Source organism: Peromyscus leucopus, chromosome 19, assembly GCF_004664715.2.
Source record: "Peromyscus leucopus breed LL Stock chromosome 19, UCI_PerLeu_2.1, whole genome shotgun sequence".
Taxonomy (NCBI): domain Eukaryota; kingdom Metazoa; phylum Chordata; class Mammalia; order Rodentia; family Cricetidae; genus Peromyscus; species Peromyscus leucopus.
In genome coordinates this window covers 22,742,217-22,758,073 of record NC_051079.1, presented here as the reverse complement: position 1 = coordinate 22,758,073, position 15,857 = coordinate 22,742,217, and the positions used below count along the sequence as shown (strand labels likewise).

Below are 15,857 nucleotides of genomic sequence, written 5' to 3'. Positions count from 1 at the left end.
TTAACTCTCTCTCTCTTTCCATCTCCCTCCCCCTCCCCCATCTCTCTCTTATCTCTATCTCCTCCTCTCTCTGTTTTGGCTTTTTGAGCTTGTTTCTCTGTGTTGTAGCCCTGGCTATCCTGGAACTCACCCTGTAGACCAGGCTGGCCTCAGACTCAGAGATCCTCCTGCCTCTGCCTCCCAAGTGCTGGGATCAAAGGTGTGCACCACCCCTTCCCACCTTGAAACTGTCTTCTTTTAAATGCAGATGTTAATTTATTATTCTTTCTTTGCTGAAATTTAAAAAACCTGTTTGCTTTGTGACTACATTACAAATTAAGAGTAATATTAGAAAGTGTTCTTTCAAATTAAGACTGTATTCCTTTAGTTTAAATAATCTTTGAGATATTTAACAAGCAATATAAATATTGACTGTTCTTTAAAAATGGTAAATAAGTATTCTTAGATGGTAGTTCTATTAAATTTTTGAGTAATTTGACTTAAATATTTGACTCATTTCCCAGTGAATGGACTTAGTTCTTTGTAAGCATTAGGACAATCTTTACAAGTTACAATTGAAAATTGCTAATGATATTTAGCTAATAAAGTATATAGGTTGTAAAAGAGAGGGAATTATCGTAACACTCTTGAGTATCACCAGGAAGTGGTAAGGTGCAATCATTTAAATAACTGAATTATAAATGCATGAGGGCTTGGCATTTGTAATACTCTTCCTAAAGTTCACAGGGTCATCCAAGGTGTTCAGCCCATGTTGGGATGAAGTAAGACGTGGGCTGAGTTTGAGTGATATGTTCTAATTGCACCTTCTATCAAGACCCCTTAGACTATCTTTCCTCTTTCCATACATGGGACACTTACCATCTATATGTTAAGTTTGATGAGGAAAATCATACTAGGGGATTGCTCTTCGTAAATGGAAACCTTAAGAAAGCATTCTTAAAGGTTAAAATAGCCCTTTATAACACTGAGAATGAGAGTTCTGTGAGGGAATGATTAAAGAGGAGAGAGGGAAAATAAGAGCATAAATACATAATTAAAATCAATTGAAAAAATAATCACCCGAGCTCAGATGAGGCACCTTAAGTCAGCTGCCTGTCAAGGACCCAAATCACAGACCACAGGAAGACCACACTGTCTCCTTCCCCAAGACTGCTGAGGTTTGTGCTTAACACACTTAAGTGCTGATGCCTCTTGCAGCCTGGAGAAACCCCAGATCTAATTTAATTTCCCAGTGTAAATGTCTGAATATGAGTCAGAACAAATTATCATTATTTTATGAAAAAATTCTGGGCTGTTCATTTTTACTGCCCTCATTTTGGATTTTGAAATGAATGCTGTTTATATATTAAGAAAAACCACCAAAAAATGTAAAACAATTGTTTTAATAAAGTGTTCATTTTCACTCAAGAAACTTAATACTGGATTTAGTGTAATTTCTATGAACCAAAGAAAAGTTTTTATTCTGAGGGGAAAAAAAATCATGCTTTTAAGTTCTAATGCTTTACCCTCCCTGAAGTATGGCTTAAGATTGGTTTTCACTTATTTTTTAAGACAAATAAAAGTAAATTTCTTGATCTGGAAAGTTTCACCATCATAAAGTATGCGCCCTTCCATTCTCAGTGTGAGGAAAAGATAGATTAGTTTTCATAATGAATTTTAAACTCACGAACAGTATGTTTACAGAGCTGGAGGAGAAAATCCTTCTGTAAACATTTCCTTACTCTAACAACACCAATAATAAATTATCTAACAATGGAATGTATTGTTCTTATTATAGTCAGACATTTTGGCACCAATTTGCGAAATGAGCTTTTCAGAACTTGAAACCTGTTATTTGTGTAAGCTTACAAATGCAAATTAATATGAGAAATAAAAAGGAATTAATCTTAGTATGTCTGAGTCCCAATTACATATCATTCTACTTAAATTTGTCTATTCTTACCCAGGTTTTATACATTTGATGGGGCATTTTAATGAGAAGCAGGTGAAGGAAAGAAACAACAGAGTTTAATAAATAATATCCTAAGAATTGTAAACTGGCAGAGTTTTATGATGAACACTTTGGGTATTCTTATCTAGCACACTTAAGAATAAAATAAGACATTCTCTACACACACGTGAGGGGCTGTGGACTCATGGCTTTCTAAGAATGCTTCAACTTCTCAACACTGCAGATGTTTTTGGACACTCTACAGGTGTCTTTGATAACCACCCCCTCTACCAAGCTGAAGCCACTGAAAGCGTTCGCCAAGCCATGGGGATGTGTCTTGGTTTGAGTAGAGTTGAGAGGAACTGCCATCTCTGAAGACTTCTAGAGGGTATAGGATGCCTAAGCTTTCAAATAAAAATTAGTTTTCCATTTTGCTTCAAATATGTGCCACCAAAGGCTGAGAATGTTTGTTTTTAAGTGTTGTGTTGTTTGCTGGAAATTTCCAATTTAACTCATCAGTATCAGGTATTCATTACATGCCGTAGAAAACATCATTATTTCATAAAGCAAACACATGCACTGAAATTAGGATTACCAACTGGTATATATGGTTTTTTTGTTTTTGTTTTGTTTTTGTTTTTTTGCACCTCAAAACAGAATCACTATAGTGCATATCATGCTTCCCCACCTTCCTTGCTGAAGGACAAAGTACATAAAATGCTAGGGTTGTTCTCTGGACCTAAAGGAAGCCAGCTTAGTACTCTGGCAGAATCACATCCTGCTGTGGAACCCCAAGTCCCCCAGCAGGGGCTTCCTCCTCATCTTCGGGGATCATTTCTTCCTCCAGAGCCTTCAGCTTCTCCCCTGAGCTCCTCTTCATTGCTGGGTTGTCTGTCTTCAAGTCATCCTCCAGTGCCTGAGGCACCATCGTGGGGGCCTCATCTTGTACACCTGCATCTTTCTCCTCCTCGGACAGCGATTTCCTCATCTCAGCTGCTGTATCCTCAGCTGCCACTTGGTCCCCTTCTTGCATTTTCTTTCCCAGAAGATCTGTGTTGTCCTGTTGGGATGGATCTGGGCTGGCCTTGTGGCCCTCCTGGAGGCTGCTGTGGCTGCTGCTGGCACTTCCCAGTCGAGAAGAGGCCACCACAGCCTTCACCGCTGCCTGCATAGAGAGAGAAAAGTATGAAATAGTGTTTCCATGGGACATTCCAGATTGTAGTATAATTCCTACTTTGTTTTATAGGTTGGTGTTCAGTCTTTCAAAGTAAAGTGAATTATTCCAAGATTGTTTGTTAGCTAGAAAGGTATTTGGAGAAAGAACAGTAAAACCTCTTTAATTACGAATTAGAATTATTTGGTCCCCTGGACAATTGAAAACACGAGCAAGATGTGTTTGCCTCTGAGTGGCTTAAAGTTTTATATTCTCCAAAGGACGTTTCATGGAATACTAGATCCTGGCTGGTATCATGGAAATAAGAGTTCAGTGCTCAAACTAGCTTCAGATATAGTCAAGCCAAAGCTATTTAATACATGTCATTTCAAACTTAGACCATGGCTCTCCTTCTATCAGTATGACAGAGATGTTAGTTTTGGCCTCTAGCTAGTCTCTGAGATCTGCTGTTTATATAGCTAGTCCTAAATGTGATACAGATACACCTAACCACTATTCTATTTATAGTCTATAAAACAGATGTAGTTTGGGGGATAGTTCTCTGTATTTTTTAAAGCAATTTCCTATAGTATGGAATAGTTTTAAGAGTTATCTCCTAATTATTACAGGTTCAGAAATTTCCTGAATAAATATGAGTTTCTTGAATGATGCCCACCCCCTCAGGACAGGGTTTCTCTGTGTAGTTTTGGAGCCTATCCTGGAACTCACTCTGTAGTCCAGGCTGGCCTTGAACTCACAGAGATCCACCGGGCCATGCCTCTCAAGTGCTAGGATTAAAGGTGTGTGCCACCACTGTCCAGCGAATGATGTCTTATTTAGATAAGAAGTAGCAATACTGTATCTGGTGGGGGCTGGTGAGATGACCCAGTAGGTTAAGAGACAAGGCCCTGGCCACCAAGCCTGAGTTCAGGCTTTGGGACTTCTGGGGAAGGTGAGAACTGATTCCCTCAAGCTGTCCTCTGACCTGCACATGCGTGCTATGACACACCTGCAAGCTTGTACACACAGAGTAAATAAGATACACACACACACACACCCCACACATATACTCACACGCACATGTGCACACATGTGTGCACACTTTGTAATTTAAACATATAGTACAAGTATTAACATTCTGGTTTTTATTCCAGCTCTTAATTTATTCTTTCAAGTGCTTTCCTTTTCTTAATAATGAATTCATCACACACACACACACACACACACACACACACACACACACACACCAAAACAAAAACAAAAAACAAACCCTAAGTGGTTTTATGCCAGTATCTCAGGAGTTTAAAAGCAAGAATTTTCCCTGGTGTCACAGAAAATGAATAATATAGTAAGTACTCAAGGAAAAAAAGACATCTTAAGAAAAAATACAGTAACAACAAAAACATGTGGTTTACCTTAAGCTTGCGCCGAGCATTGAATTCTTGGAGCTTCTTCTGAGCAGTGTCCATGTGCACAAAGTTAGCTGCTTTACCTGTGACCCACGGGTGCTGGAGGGCTTGAAATGTCGTCAGCCGTTTCTTGGGATCCAAAACAATTAGTTTTCTGACCTGCAATCATAAAGAAATACAGACTTCGAGAAACCGGGCTTCCCTTCAGACTGTGAATGTCCAGGTATTACTCCACTTAGAGTTAATAGCACTAGCTATGAACTATTAATGTTATCAATAGCACTGAGCACATGTTTTTGAAGGTGCTTCTGTCAGGAGCAGGACCTACCTCAGGAAAGCAGCAGCTGAGGGCGTCCCAGAAGCTGGGGCACTCACTACCTGTATTCCCAAACTCTCGGATTTCTTTCCACAGAGGTCAAAGAATTAGGGCCTGGCTTGTCCACTGATCAGATGCCCTTTGAAGGCAGCGCCAGCCCTGGAATAATTCTAGGCTAAATTATGAAATCACTTAGAATTCAGAACTCCGCCTCTGTCTCTCTAGAATGGGCACCCAGGCACCATCTCTCTTATGGAGAACAAAGGGTTAATGTTCAAGCCCTTACTGAATACTGTTTTATGACTCCCTTGAGACTTACAGTTCATTTTCCTTAACTCATTGAAAGCACCTGAAGGAATAAGTTCAGAGCTGGAATAAAAGCCACGTTAGGATAAAAAGAAGGAAGTCATTGGCTTGAGGCTTATGCCATGCATGGTATGTCTAAATTTAACGAATGGTAATCCATTCTGGAAGCTTTACTCTTGTTTGTGAAGCTGGACAGACAATGAGTTGCCAGGAAGATGGACAAATGAAATAACTCCCAGCCTTGGGCTCAGCAGCAGTGGCCAGGTATGAGGGAGGCACTCCCCAGACTCCGGGAGGCTCATGTCCTGGTTACGCCTCTAACTATTCTCACGGCACAGTCACAGAAGCATATGGGCTGGAAACTATTAGCTCCAACTCACAAGCGGAGAACAGAAAGATGCTCAGAGACCTTCGCTACTAAGGTCAAATACTTGGTCATTACTAGAGCTTGACTTCAAACTCGGGTCTCCATTCTGTGAAGCTCAGCTTATGAACTCTATTGTGAAGATGCTGGAGCCTCTCCAGACATCAGTCTTGTAAAATAAGATATTCTCGGTCGTTTACCTAAGAGGTCTTTCCTAGCTCTAAAAACCCATGAAAGAAGTGAAAACAGGTTAATGAAATCAAACAGCAAGTTAAATAAGGAGCAAACACATCTTATTCTCAACTTTATGAAGTTTTTTCTATATAGTGAGTACAGAGGAGTGCGTGTTTGCAGTGTGGATGCTGAGTAGTGTGAGGCAAGGATCCCTGGATTCTGTGTGGAGCACACTTTAGAAGGGCACACGAAGAAGCAGAGAGGCCAGACAGGAAGCTGTGGCTATGGTCCAGATGGGAGAGGGTGGGAGTTGGTCTGAGACAATGGGAATGAAGGAGGAAAGGAGCAGATGTATTCAAGAGATGGTCAGGAGTGGGTTATACATCCACATACCCATATAGACTGCCTCCCTTGCTACTCACGTTAGAAAAGCCACAGGTCCTAAAGAATGTTCCATGAGACAACACAAAGAGAAAAGGGGAAAGTATTTGGAGGGAAGAGTCCTGGGAAAGGGGCTCTAGAAACTTGAGTGAGTTCTAATTAGTGCCTTTCTGCTGGTAATCCTTGGCACACTTAGCAAATTCATGACTAGAAAACTCCTAAAACACCTTTTAACCTTTAATGATACAAAAATCAACTCCATTATTTTGCACACTTTTTTTTTCTCTCCAGAGGAATGATGGTTGCAATTGTACACAAGCAGTTTCCATCGTATCCAAGCGTCCTGCTAGAGGAGGCAGAGCTCTCTCTCCAAGAGATTTCTTGAATATTAATGTATTAGCCTGACTGCGAAGCAGTGAAAGCAAACAGTAAACCATTCTATTAGTGGAGTGGATCTTGTTTATAATTCCAGTGCCACATAATCGGGCTCATGCTACTGTTGGAGTGTTTTAATAAACTTAAAATTTTTCAAAAATTCAATTATATTTATTTGAAGTACATCTACATCGAGGTGAAGAAGCCACATCCAACCAGAATTCTGTGTGAATGGTGTCTGGACTCCATTGCACAGTGTTGTTTGAACGGCTCTACAGTTACCAGGTAGCAAAGATTCTGCAACTAATGCTCTGATGATTCGGCTAATGAGGACTGAAGGGACATCTGTTTTTCATTCTTCATGAGGGAATGCGTCAGTGTTCCTTTTAAATTAAAACACCTTATAGTTTTAAAGAAATAATGATGGGAAAAGCAATCTATTTTAAAATGTATTTTACTATTTTTTGCTTAAAAATTATTTATGTCATTTTGTTTGGGCCACACTTACCAAGTCCTTGGCATTTAAAGATACTTCATCCCACCAGGGGGAGATAAAGTAATATTCACAATTCAGAATTCTCCTGAACATGAACTGATCACCCCTTTCATCATAGAATGGTTCAAATCCACAAAGTCTGGAAGGGAAAAGAGATAGAGTCAAATACCTTTAAAAGAGGACGTATATTTCATCAAATTTCTGTAAAAATTCAAGATCTTTCTTTCTATATTCCTTACAAGTAACTCTACCTGTACACATGTGAGATTGTTTTATTGTAATTTATGATAAACAACATAAAAACTCAACCTCACCTGCAGGAAGTAAGAATAGTGAAACCAAATTTCTTTTAAAAGCTATAACAATAACAAGTACAAAAATACAACAATTGAAATGGCTAATATTATAGACATTATGGTAATGATTTTTCCAGCAGATTTTTCATAAAAATTAAAAGACATATTAGCTTGATAGGCCTCCAATTTAGTATAAAATGGAAGAATTAAGAATACAGTTTTAGGGGGGGGCGCAAGTTTAATAGACGGAGGAGAGGGGGATCTGGAGTTGAGGCAGCTGGTAAAGTAGTCCAGAAAAAAAAACAAGAAAAGGAAAAAAAAAAAAAAAAAAAATACAGTTTAAAAGTAGACAGAAATAGAAATCTACAAAAATTAGAAGTGTGATGTTTCCATATATTAATCTAGTTTGGATTTCATACTGAAACAAAATAGAGATAAAGCTATTAATTCAGTCACCACAGGCAGCCAACAGAGGAGCAGCGTGGTTTGATTCCATTCTTATAAATGACCCTCATTTTAAAGATGTCTGACCACATTCACCTATGTTTTCTACTCTAGGGTCAGTAGAAAAAGAAACAGTGTGAGAACGGGGCAGCGCCTCTGACACTATAAGGGGGCGCAGGAAAAGTGGGAGTCTGCCCTGGGGTTTCCAAGCCTGCAATGGCGACAGAGAAGTGGAGGTTCTGATCATGAGGTGGGAAAGAAAGGCAGCTCAAACCAATCAAAGGTCTTTCCAGGGGTGGGATCGGGAAGGACGCAGTGTTTTTTAAGGGGCTGGCCACTGGGAGTTGGACCATGTTCCAAGTGAGTATATGGGCCACACAAATTAGACTTGGTATTTTTTTTTCATTCTCTCTTTTTTTCTCTCATCTTCTTTTCTGTGGGGGAGGTCACAAGGGCAGGGTGAACCTGGGAAGACCGGAAAGTGAATGTGACGGGGGTACATTATGTGAAACTCCCAAATAAAAAAAAAAATATTATGTTAGGAAAAAAAACGAAAAATGGTCTTTCCGGGCATTTATTATACATGTTCCCTTTGGAAATCAAGTGAGAAAATATGAAAAGTTTAAAAGATATCCTCTTCGATTCTTCCTCTAAGCCAGCCAGGTAGCTACAGAGCTTGGAAAAATGAAATGCTTCCTGAAATGACAGCTTCTGGGAAGAAGTCACTTCTCATGTCCTTTGTGCTCATGAAATGTTTCCATGGCAGGGTATTCGTCTCATGCAAACATTCTGGAGCCATCTGGGAGAAGGCGGAACTAGGAGTGAAAAGCCTCAGCAGGGCACTCTCGTGTGCTAAGTGTGCAGAGAACACGCACCTGACCCACCTGTGCAAGGGGGTGCAAGCACACAGGGGTGAGGAGGTCCCTCGCCTTGACTCTCCTAACCTCCCTAACTCAAGGAAGGTGTTGCCTGCTACTGGTTAGTCACGGAGAAAGCAGGCAGCCTGTTCAGGAGGGTCCTTACGTTGCCCCATTCTGAAATCCAAAGACAATAAGAATTCAAAAGTCACAGTCCTCGAACAACTTCATCTCAGTCATATCAAGGGCTCTTCTTTGATGACAGAGGCCGACAACTGACATCATGTCAGCCTGAAATGTCAGAACGGAAGGACTGTAGCACAGAGTGGGGATCACGTGCACACATATGGTGTAGCACTCCCTCGGTGGTACTGTAGTGGAAGTCTAAGCAATCACGGGTGTTATACAGGGCCCAGAATATAAATGGGCTGAACAGGGTGGCTCCCAGCCTTTGGGATTAACTGCAGTTTTGAAAACTGAAGGAGAGGGTTTGAGTGTCAGGTTGTATAGGACATCTATCTGATCACTATGGCCATCAGATGCCAAATGTTACAGCTCAAAGGTAAAAGGTCTAGAACTCCTGGGACAACCCGTCACGGAACTTTGTTTCTGAACTAAAATCATCTTCAGAAATAGCGAGGCCATGGCACAAAATAGACGGTGGTGGTGAGCAGAAACTGTAAGGAGTGAAAAGCATTAAAGCAGTAGTTGCCACAAGAAGAGGGGCGGAGGGGACAGAGGTCTCCAAGTCAACAAGAATTAGGGGCTGGGGAGATGGCTCAGCAGGCTCAGCCATATAAGCATGAGGACCTGAGGTTGGTCCCCAGCACCCACATTTTAAAAAGCCAGGTATGGTGGCACACACTTGCAATCTCAGCAATGGAAAGGTCGAGACAGTGTGCTCGCCGAGCAGTTTAGCCTACTTGGAAACTACAGATCAGTGACAGACCTGGCCTCAAAAAATGATAGACAGTTAGTTCCTGAGAAATGATACCTCAGGCTGTCTTCTGGCCTTCACATGAGTGCACACATAAGTACATACGTATACATACGTATACACACATACATGTGTGCCCACACAAACACATGCACACACAGGAAGTAACAATTGTCTATTGATGGATTTATGAAAAGATAAAGCCCTGAGTTTATGTACATGTATAGAAGTGGATAAAGAATAGGTCCTCATTTGGGCAATGATGTTGAGACTTAAGTGATGTTTACAACATAGCTTTCCCGGGCAGGCATCAACAGAATAGATCCCAATGCTACCCTTATCCCCTTTCTCCTCTCCTTTGGTTCTGAACCAACCAGCGCAATAAATGTCTAGATAGCATAGCCTCAAGTCACCAGTCCCCCACTCAGTGGACATGAAGGCTGAATAAAGGAGACATGTGAGTCCAGAGGTACAGTCCACAGAAATGCCACAATCCTTGCCAGGTGGACATCATGATAGTATGCACTACAGGTAAATGAAATGTCCACAGACTCAGGGCTGACAGAGGCAGGGGACTGAAAGACATTAGTCATGAGTGGCACAGCATCTTCATCCATAACCTACTGTAGGCCTAAGTGTATGAAAATATAAGAAATACAAAAATGAGTTTGTCTGATTTGGTAATGGACTAGGGGGGGAGTTGTTTTCAAGGATATGGTCTCATTTCCCGCTTCCTTTCCCATGACAGTGGCCTTTCCATGGACCTTTACTTATTGTGTCTTACAGTTTTTCAGAGTGAATGCACCTTAGTGTTCTATTTTCATGTCCCTCAAGTTCTCTTACAGCATCGAGGTTTCGGCCCTTTAGGGTACATTTCAATCCAAAATTATAACCTGGGGCATGTATGTTCTAGAGACAAGAAAGAATCCTTATCTGTGTATGTCTTAGAGTTTCTATTGCTGTGGGGAAACGCTTTGATGAAAGCAACCTGGGGAGGAAAGGGTGTATTTCAGCTTACACTTCCAGGCTGGAGCGGATACAGAGGCCGCGGAGGGGTGCTGCTTAGTGGCTCGCTCCCCACGACTTGCGCAGCCTGCTTTCTCATAGAACCCAGAACCACCAGACCAGGGATAGCACCACCCACAATGGGCTGGACACCCCCCCTATAAGTCACTAAGAAAATGCCTTACAGCTGGATCTTATGGAGTCATTTTCTCAGCTGAGTTTTCCTCCTTTCAGCTGACTCCAGCTTGTGTCAAGCTGACATAAAACATAAAAGGACAGTGTAGTAGGGGTTTTTCACCTTCTAGCATGAAGTACTTTTTGTTGTAGATTATTTTAAGGTGTGTTACTTTTGTTTATGTTGCATTTTTTAAACTCTGTCTAGTTGTGTTACTCTTTGCCTGTCTAAAACACCTGAAGGTCTAATAAAGAACTGAACGGCCAATAGCAAGGCAGGAGAAAGGATAGGTGGGTCTGGGAGGCAGAGAGAATAAAAATAGAAGGAGGAATGTGGGAGGAAAAAAGAAGTAGCCAGAGAAGGAGGAGGACTTCAGGGGCCAGCCACTCAGCTCTAAAGCAAGCCACAGAGTAAGGTAAGATTTACAGAAAATCTGGGGAAAGCCCAGAGGCAAAAGGTAGATGGGATAATATAAGTTAAGGAAAGCTGGCAAGAAACAAGCCAAGCTAATGCCGGGCATTTATAAGTAAGAATAAGCCTCCATGTATGATTTATTTGGGAGCTGGGTGGCATCCCCTCACCCCACAAAAACAACAACAATAACAACAAACGAGCCAATAACCAAACAACAACTTTTTTTTTTTGTGAGACAGGTTTTCCACTGTTTAGTCCTGGCTGTCCTAAAACTTACTTGGTAGATGAGGCTGGCTTCAAACTCAAAGATCTGCCTGCCTCTGCCTCCTGAGTGCTGGGATTAAAGGTGTATGCCACCACTGCTCAGCATCATAAAGTATTCTTGCACAAAGCTCAGGAGCTAAGTTTCTCTCTTTCTTTGCCACGTGGGGACACAGTACAAAGGAACTTTTCTGAAAACTCAGAAGAAGCTGCTCTACAGAACCTAACTCTGCAGCCACCCTGACCTCAGGCTTCCAGCTTCTAAGACTATGAGAAGGTAGCTGTCTCTTGCTTTAAGTCATTCTGCTATGCATTGGGTGAGGGCAGCTCACCTATGATAATAGGCTCGTTGGAACCCTGGAAAATGTTTCTGCACAGCTTCATATTATGGGTTCCCAAAACTATCTGCATTCCCTTCAAAATGGCCAACGTGTGTGCTTACTGTGCATTAACTCTTGGGTGCACTGATATCTCCCTTTAGGCTTTCCACAGCCACCTTCCCATATGATTTCCCTCACTATTACCTCCAATTCCATCACCACTTTGCAAATTTCCTGAAATTATTTTTTATTAGACAGCAGCTTGGTAATGGAGTTGGAGTGAGCAGAGTATGAATTATCAGGCCATTTGATTCAGTGTTAAGCTCAAGGCCCTTGAAATCTTAACATACAGGAAAATAAATCAATAGGTAAATGTGTTTGAAATATTCTGATATGAAACATGCTAGTTGGGGATTTCTTAAGAAACAAATAACAGATCTCTTAAAAGGGCTAACAGTCTTTTTTAAAAGATACAAGTAAATAAAACCAGAGAGTGTGACAAGTGAACTTGAATTTCACATTTATTATGCTCATTAAATATTTCCCCAAATGCAGGTATATTATATAGGAAAATCAGTTAAGGAAAAGCCTCCAAAAGCCTCTACTCTCCAGGGAAATGATAAAGTAAAAAGTAATGCTGATTTTGAGACGATGCTATTGGCCTGATTAGTGTAAAACAGAACATCACATCATTTGAGACTATGCTATCAGTGCAGTTATTGTAAAAAGGAACATCACAAAAAGTCAAAGGTCAGAGGGCAACCTGGATTGTCATGTGAATTATTAATACCTAGATAATGTTATACAAAGGCGGTTTGCATAGAGGTTGCTTTTTGTCACTTACAAGATGTAGGTGATTATCCCTACAGACCACATGTCCACCTCAGGTCCATAGGCACAGCCTCGGAGAATCTCAGGCGCTGCAGAAAGATGGAGAACGAGGTTAAATGGGAGCATGCCCTCAATACTCACATTTTAATTGCAACCAATGGGGAGAAACAAATTCCCAATCAAACTTCTGAACTCTCATCACCAAGCCTCTCTCCCATAACCACAGCAGGATCAACAAATTCTCACATCTGTTTCTGCAGGAGACACTGCAGTCTTTGTCTGTCATGGGTACATGAGAATAATGCTACTAGTAATCAAAGTCTGCATTGCGATGTCATAATACAGCTCAAATAAAATGGGTAGAGGGGTATCTTTCTACAAAAAAAAAAAAAAACCTTCTTACTCTAAAGGTCACTTTATACCTAGACAAGGAAGAAATGAAGCAAGAACGACTTGAAGCAGTGGGTATGGACCAAGTGCGTGTCTGAGGCAGGGAGCAGACTATGAGAAGGGCATGGGAAACTCTAGCACAAGAAGGTCGGCATAGGAGGAGGAAAGGGCTCTGACACACATCTTGACCTTGATGCTGTATGTCAGTACCCAGAAAACACTGTCCCCAGTGTTCTTGAGGTCATGACCTGAGAAAGGAGGCCTTTCCCTATGCGTAGTAGGGCGTATTATATTAGCTTTTCTCTACTGTTGGGGTAGGAAGGCCTTCTGAGCCTTGGCATGGCCTTGGAGAGAAGACTATAATGATGATCTTTTACAGTTTTATTACCAGAGAGATGTGAGAATTAGAAGTTACTGGGTCTGGGGGTTTGCACTGAGTCCTGGGGATGCGTTGTTTACCTAACTCACAGAGGAAGAGCAAAAGAGCCAATGCACCACCACCTATAGAGAGATGGGGTCTATTAGCCTACGGGATATTCTTTAGTGCTGGAGATGCTGCTGGGGTCCCTAATAGATGAGCTGCTTGGTGCACACTGAGGGTCTTTGCAGTATGTCCGGGGGACCAGAACACCACATTCCTCTGGATGGGGCCTCTAGAGTCAGTAAATTGGATTTGCTATCTTCACTAGAAAGACAGCAGTCTAGACCAGAGGTTTTCAACCTATGGGTCATGACCTCTTTAGGGGGTTGAGCAACTCTTTCCCAGGGTTCACTAAAGACCATTGGAAAACAGAGATTTCACATTACAGATTACATTACATAACAGTAGCAAAATTACAGTTATGTAGCAGCATTAAAAATAATTCTATGGTTGGGGGTCATCACAACATGAGGAACTGTATTAAAGGGTCGCAGCATTAGGAAGGTTGAGAAGCACTGGTCTAGACCATCCACGTGAGCTCCAGAAGGAACCTGTTTTCAATGGGCTCTGGAAAGATTGCTGGTGGCTTTCAATGTTACCCTCCACTCCATTCTTCTTCCTTGTAGAATTGTGTTATATAAAATATAGAAAATAAATAGCCAAGCCAGAACTGTGAAGGGGATGTGTGCCAATAGCTGAAGCAGCCACTCAGGGAGATGGACCCTTCAAGGAACTGTATCTGGATCCAAACAGGTTTCTACAGTTGGATACAATTATTCCTAGGGGGAAATGTCCTTTTAAGATTTGATAACATTAGAAAGAATGCCTCCCCAGTTTTTCACTCCAGAGTAATTTTCATTTCCTGGGGGAATTTGCGCCTCACGGAAGGAGTCTGTGAGTCCCAATAGCAGAGAACTCCCCCTGTATGTGCTTTGTTTAATCCTTGTGCCAAGGAACCTCAGATTTGGCTGCCACCTCCTGGAGGGCCTCTGTCACCTCCTAGAGCTGGTCCAGCGTGGAACAGGAGCATAGCAGGCATTTGGTTGGCACCGTGGGTGGTATCTGCCCTCACCTGCTCAGGCTCTGACGTCAGAGACCCTGGTGAGACCCCCGTATCAATGTTGGCAGAAGCTTTTACATTTCGTGAGACTCGGTATTTTTGTTTGTTTATTTGTTTAACCTTTCAAATCTAAGTGAACTGGAGTAGCTCCAATTGCCAAGTTCACGTGGAGTTTTAACCTGCGATTTAGTGAGTGATTGCCTACTGATCCTTAAGTAAGGGGCCCAGAGCAGCAGGACGTGTACTCCACACAGAGCCTGCTCTATGGCATTTCTTATTTATCCTGCTAGTCAAAGCTCTGGCAAGGGTCAGGTGTTCTGTCCTGCTCTCTCTCACAGCACCCAGTCAAGAGCCCTGCAGCATGTGAACACCTAGGAAGAAGTCCCCTTTGGATCCCTCTACAGAGCAGCTGCAATGTTTCTCTGACACAGGAACATCTGCTTCTGTTCCCCATCACTGTACAAACACACCCTCCAGTAGTAGACTAGTTCTCCAGAAGGCATTATCCTCTACTGAGTCAACTTGGGGGCGTTAAAGCTTATCTGAGGCACAGGGAAGACAAGATGTTCTTGTCTTCTATAATACATTTCTCTTAAACTATTTTTCATAAAGGAAGGAACTTATAATATCTTTTGTTTGGTGGAAGGGCAGGGTTTCTTTGTGTAGCCTTGGCTATCCTAGAACTCACTTTATAGACAAGGCTGTCCTCAAACTCACAGCAATACACCTGCCTCTGCCTCCCAAGTGCTGGGATTAAATGTGTGTACTGCCACCACCCACCCTAGAACTTATAATCTCTTAGCCTATATAAAATTGAGGTCAAATAAAGAGTAAGTCAATTTCGATTTTAAATCAATTAACTTTTAAGTAGTATAATCTCTAAATCAATTAACCATCTTAAGTAGTATTAAGTATTTTCAAATACTAGTTAGTATGACCTTGGCTTTCTTTGGAATCAGCTCATATCACTTATAATCTATCTGAACCCTTTACATAACAGAAAGCCTTATCCAAAAGCTGTTCAAAAATCAATGTCAGTTTCTGGTACACCAGTCTTCATGTCTCCTGGGTATCAGATATCTCACAATTGATGCCAACAATTTGTTAATCCCTTAGAGAAGGAACATTGGAGAAGCAGTCAGCTCATTTCTATTTGGTAAAGATATCAAACCAGATGTGATGGCACACACCTGTAATCCCAGCATTAGGAAGTGGGGGCAGGTGGACCAGAAATTCAAGATCACTTTCCATACATCAGAATTTGAGGCCAGCCTGGACTACATGAGACTCTATCTTAAAACCAAACAAAAACCAGCAGGAAGGACCTCATCCTGCCTTTTAATGCCGTGAATACTTAGCTCGCCCTCACACTTTTTCTCACCCAACTCCCCAAACAAACCAATAAAATCTAGAGAGACAAAGTCCTTTCATGGCATAAACCTTTAGTTCAGATGCTCTTTAGTGGCAGTGCATGTAGCTCAGTGTTGGAATGCTCAGCTAGTATGCCCAAAGGCAGGAATTTCATACTTACCACTAAAAGAG

At 41.6% G+C, this 15,857-nt stretch overlaps 1 protein-coding gene across 2 annotated transcripts in view; it reads right to left on the bottom strand.

Moving 5' to 3' along the window:
- Nucleotides 1–2,425: 2,425 nt before the first annotated feature.
- The window catches only part of Camk4 (calcium/calmodulin dependent protein kinase IV), a 220,951-nt gene continuing 207,519 nt past the window's right edge, over nucleotides 2,426–15,857 (bottom strand). For both annotated transcript variants that reach the window (XM_028867048.2, XM_028867047.2), the window contains 4 exons: nucleotides 12,458–12,533; nucleotides 6,917–7,043; nucleotides 4,499–4,651; nucleotides 2,426–3,095 (listed from right to left, as the gene is read on the bottom strand). In XM_028867048.2, the coding sequence (XP_028722881.1) occupies nucleotides 2,685–3,095; nucleotides 4,499–4,651; nucleotides 6,917–7,043; nucleotides 12,458–12,533 (767 nt within the window). In that variant the 3' untranslated portion in view covers nucleotides 2,426–2,684. The remainder of the gene's footprint in view (nucleotides 3,096–4,498; nucleotides 4,652–6,916; nucleotides 7,044–12,457; nucleotides 12,534–15,857) is intronic.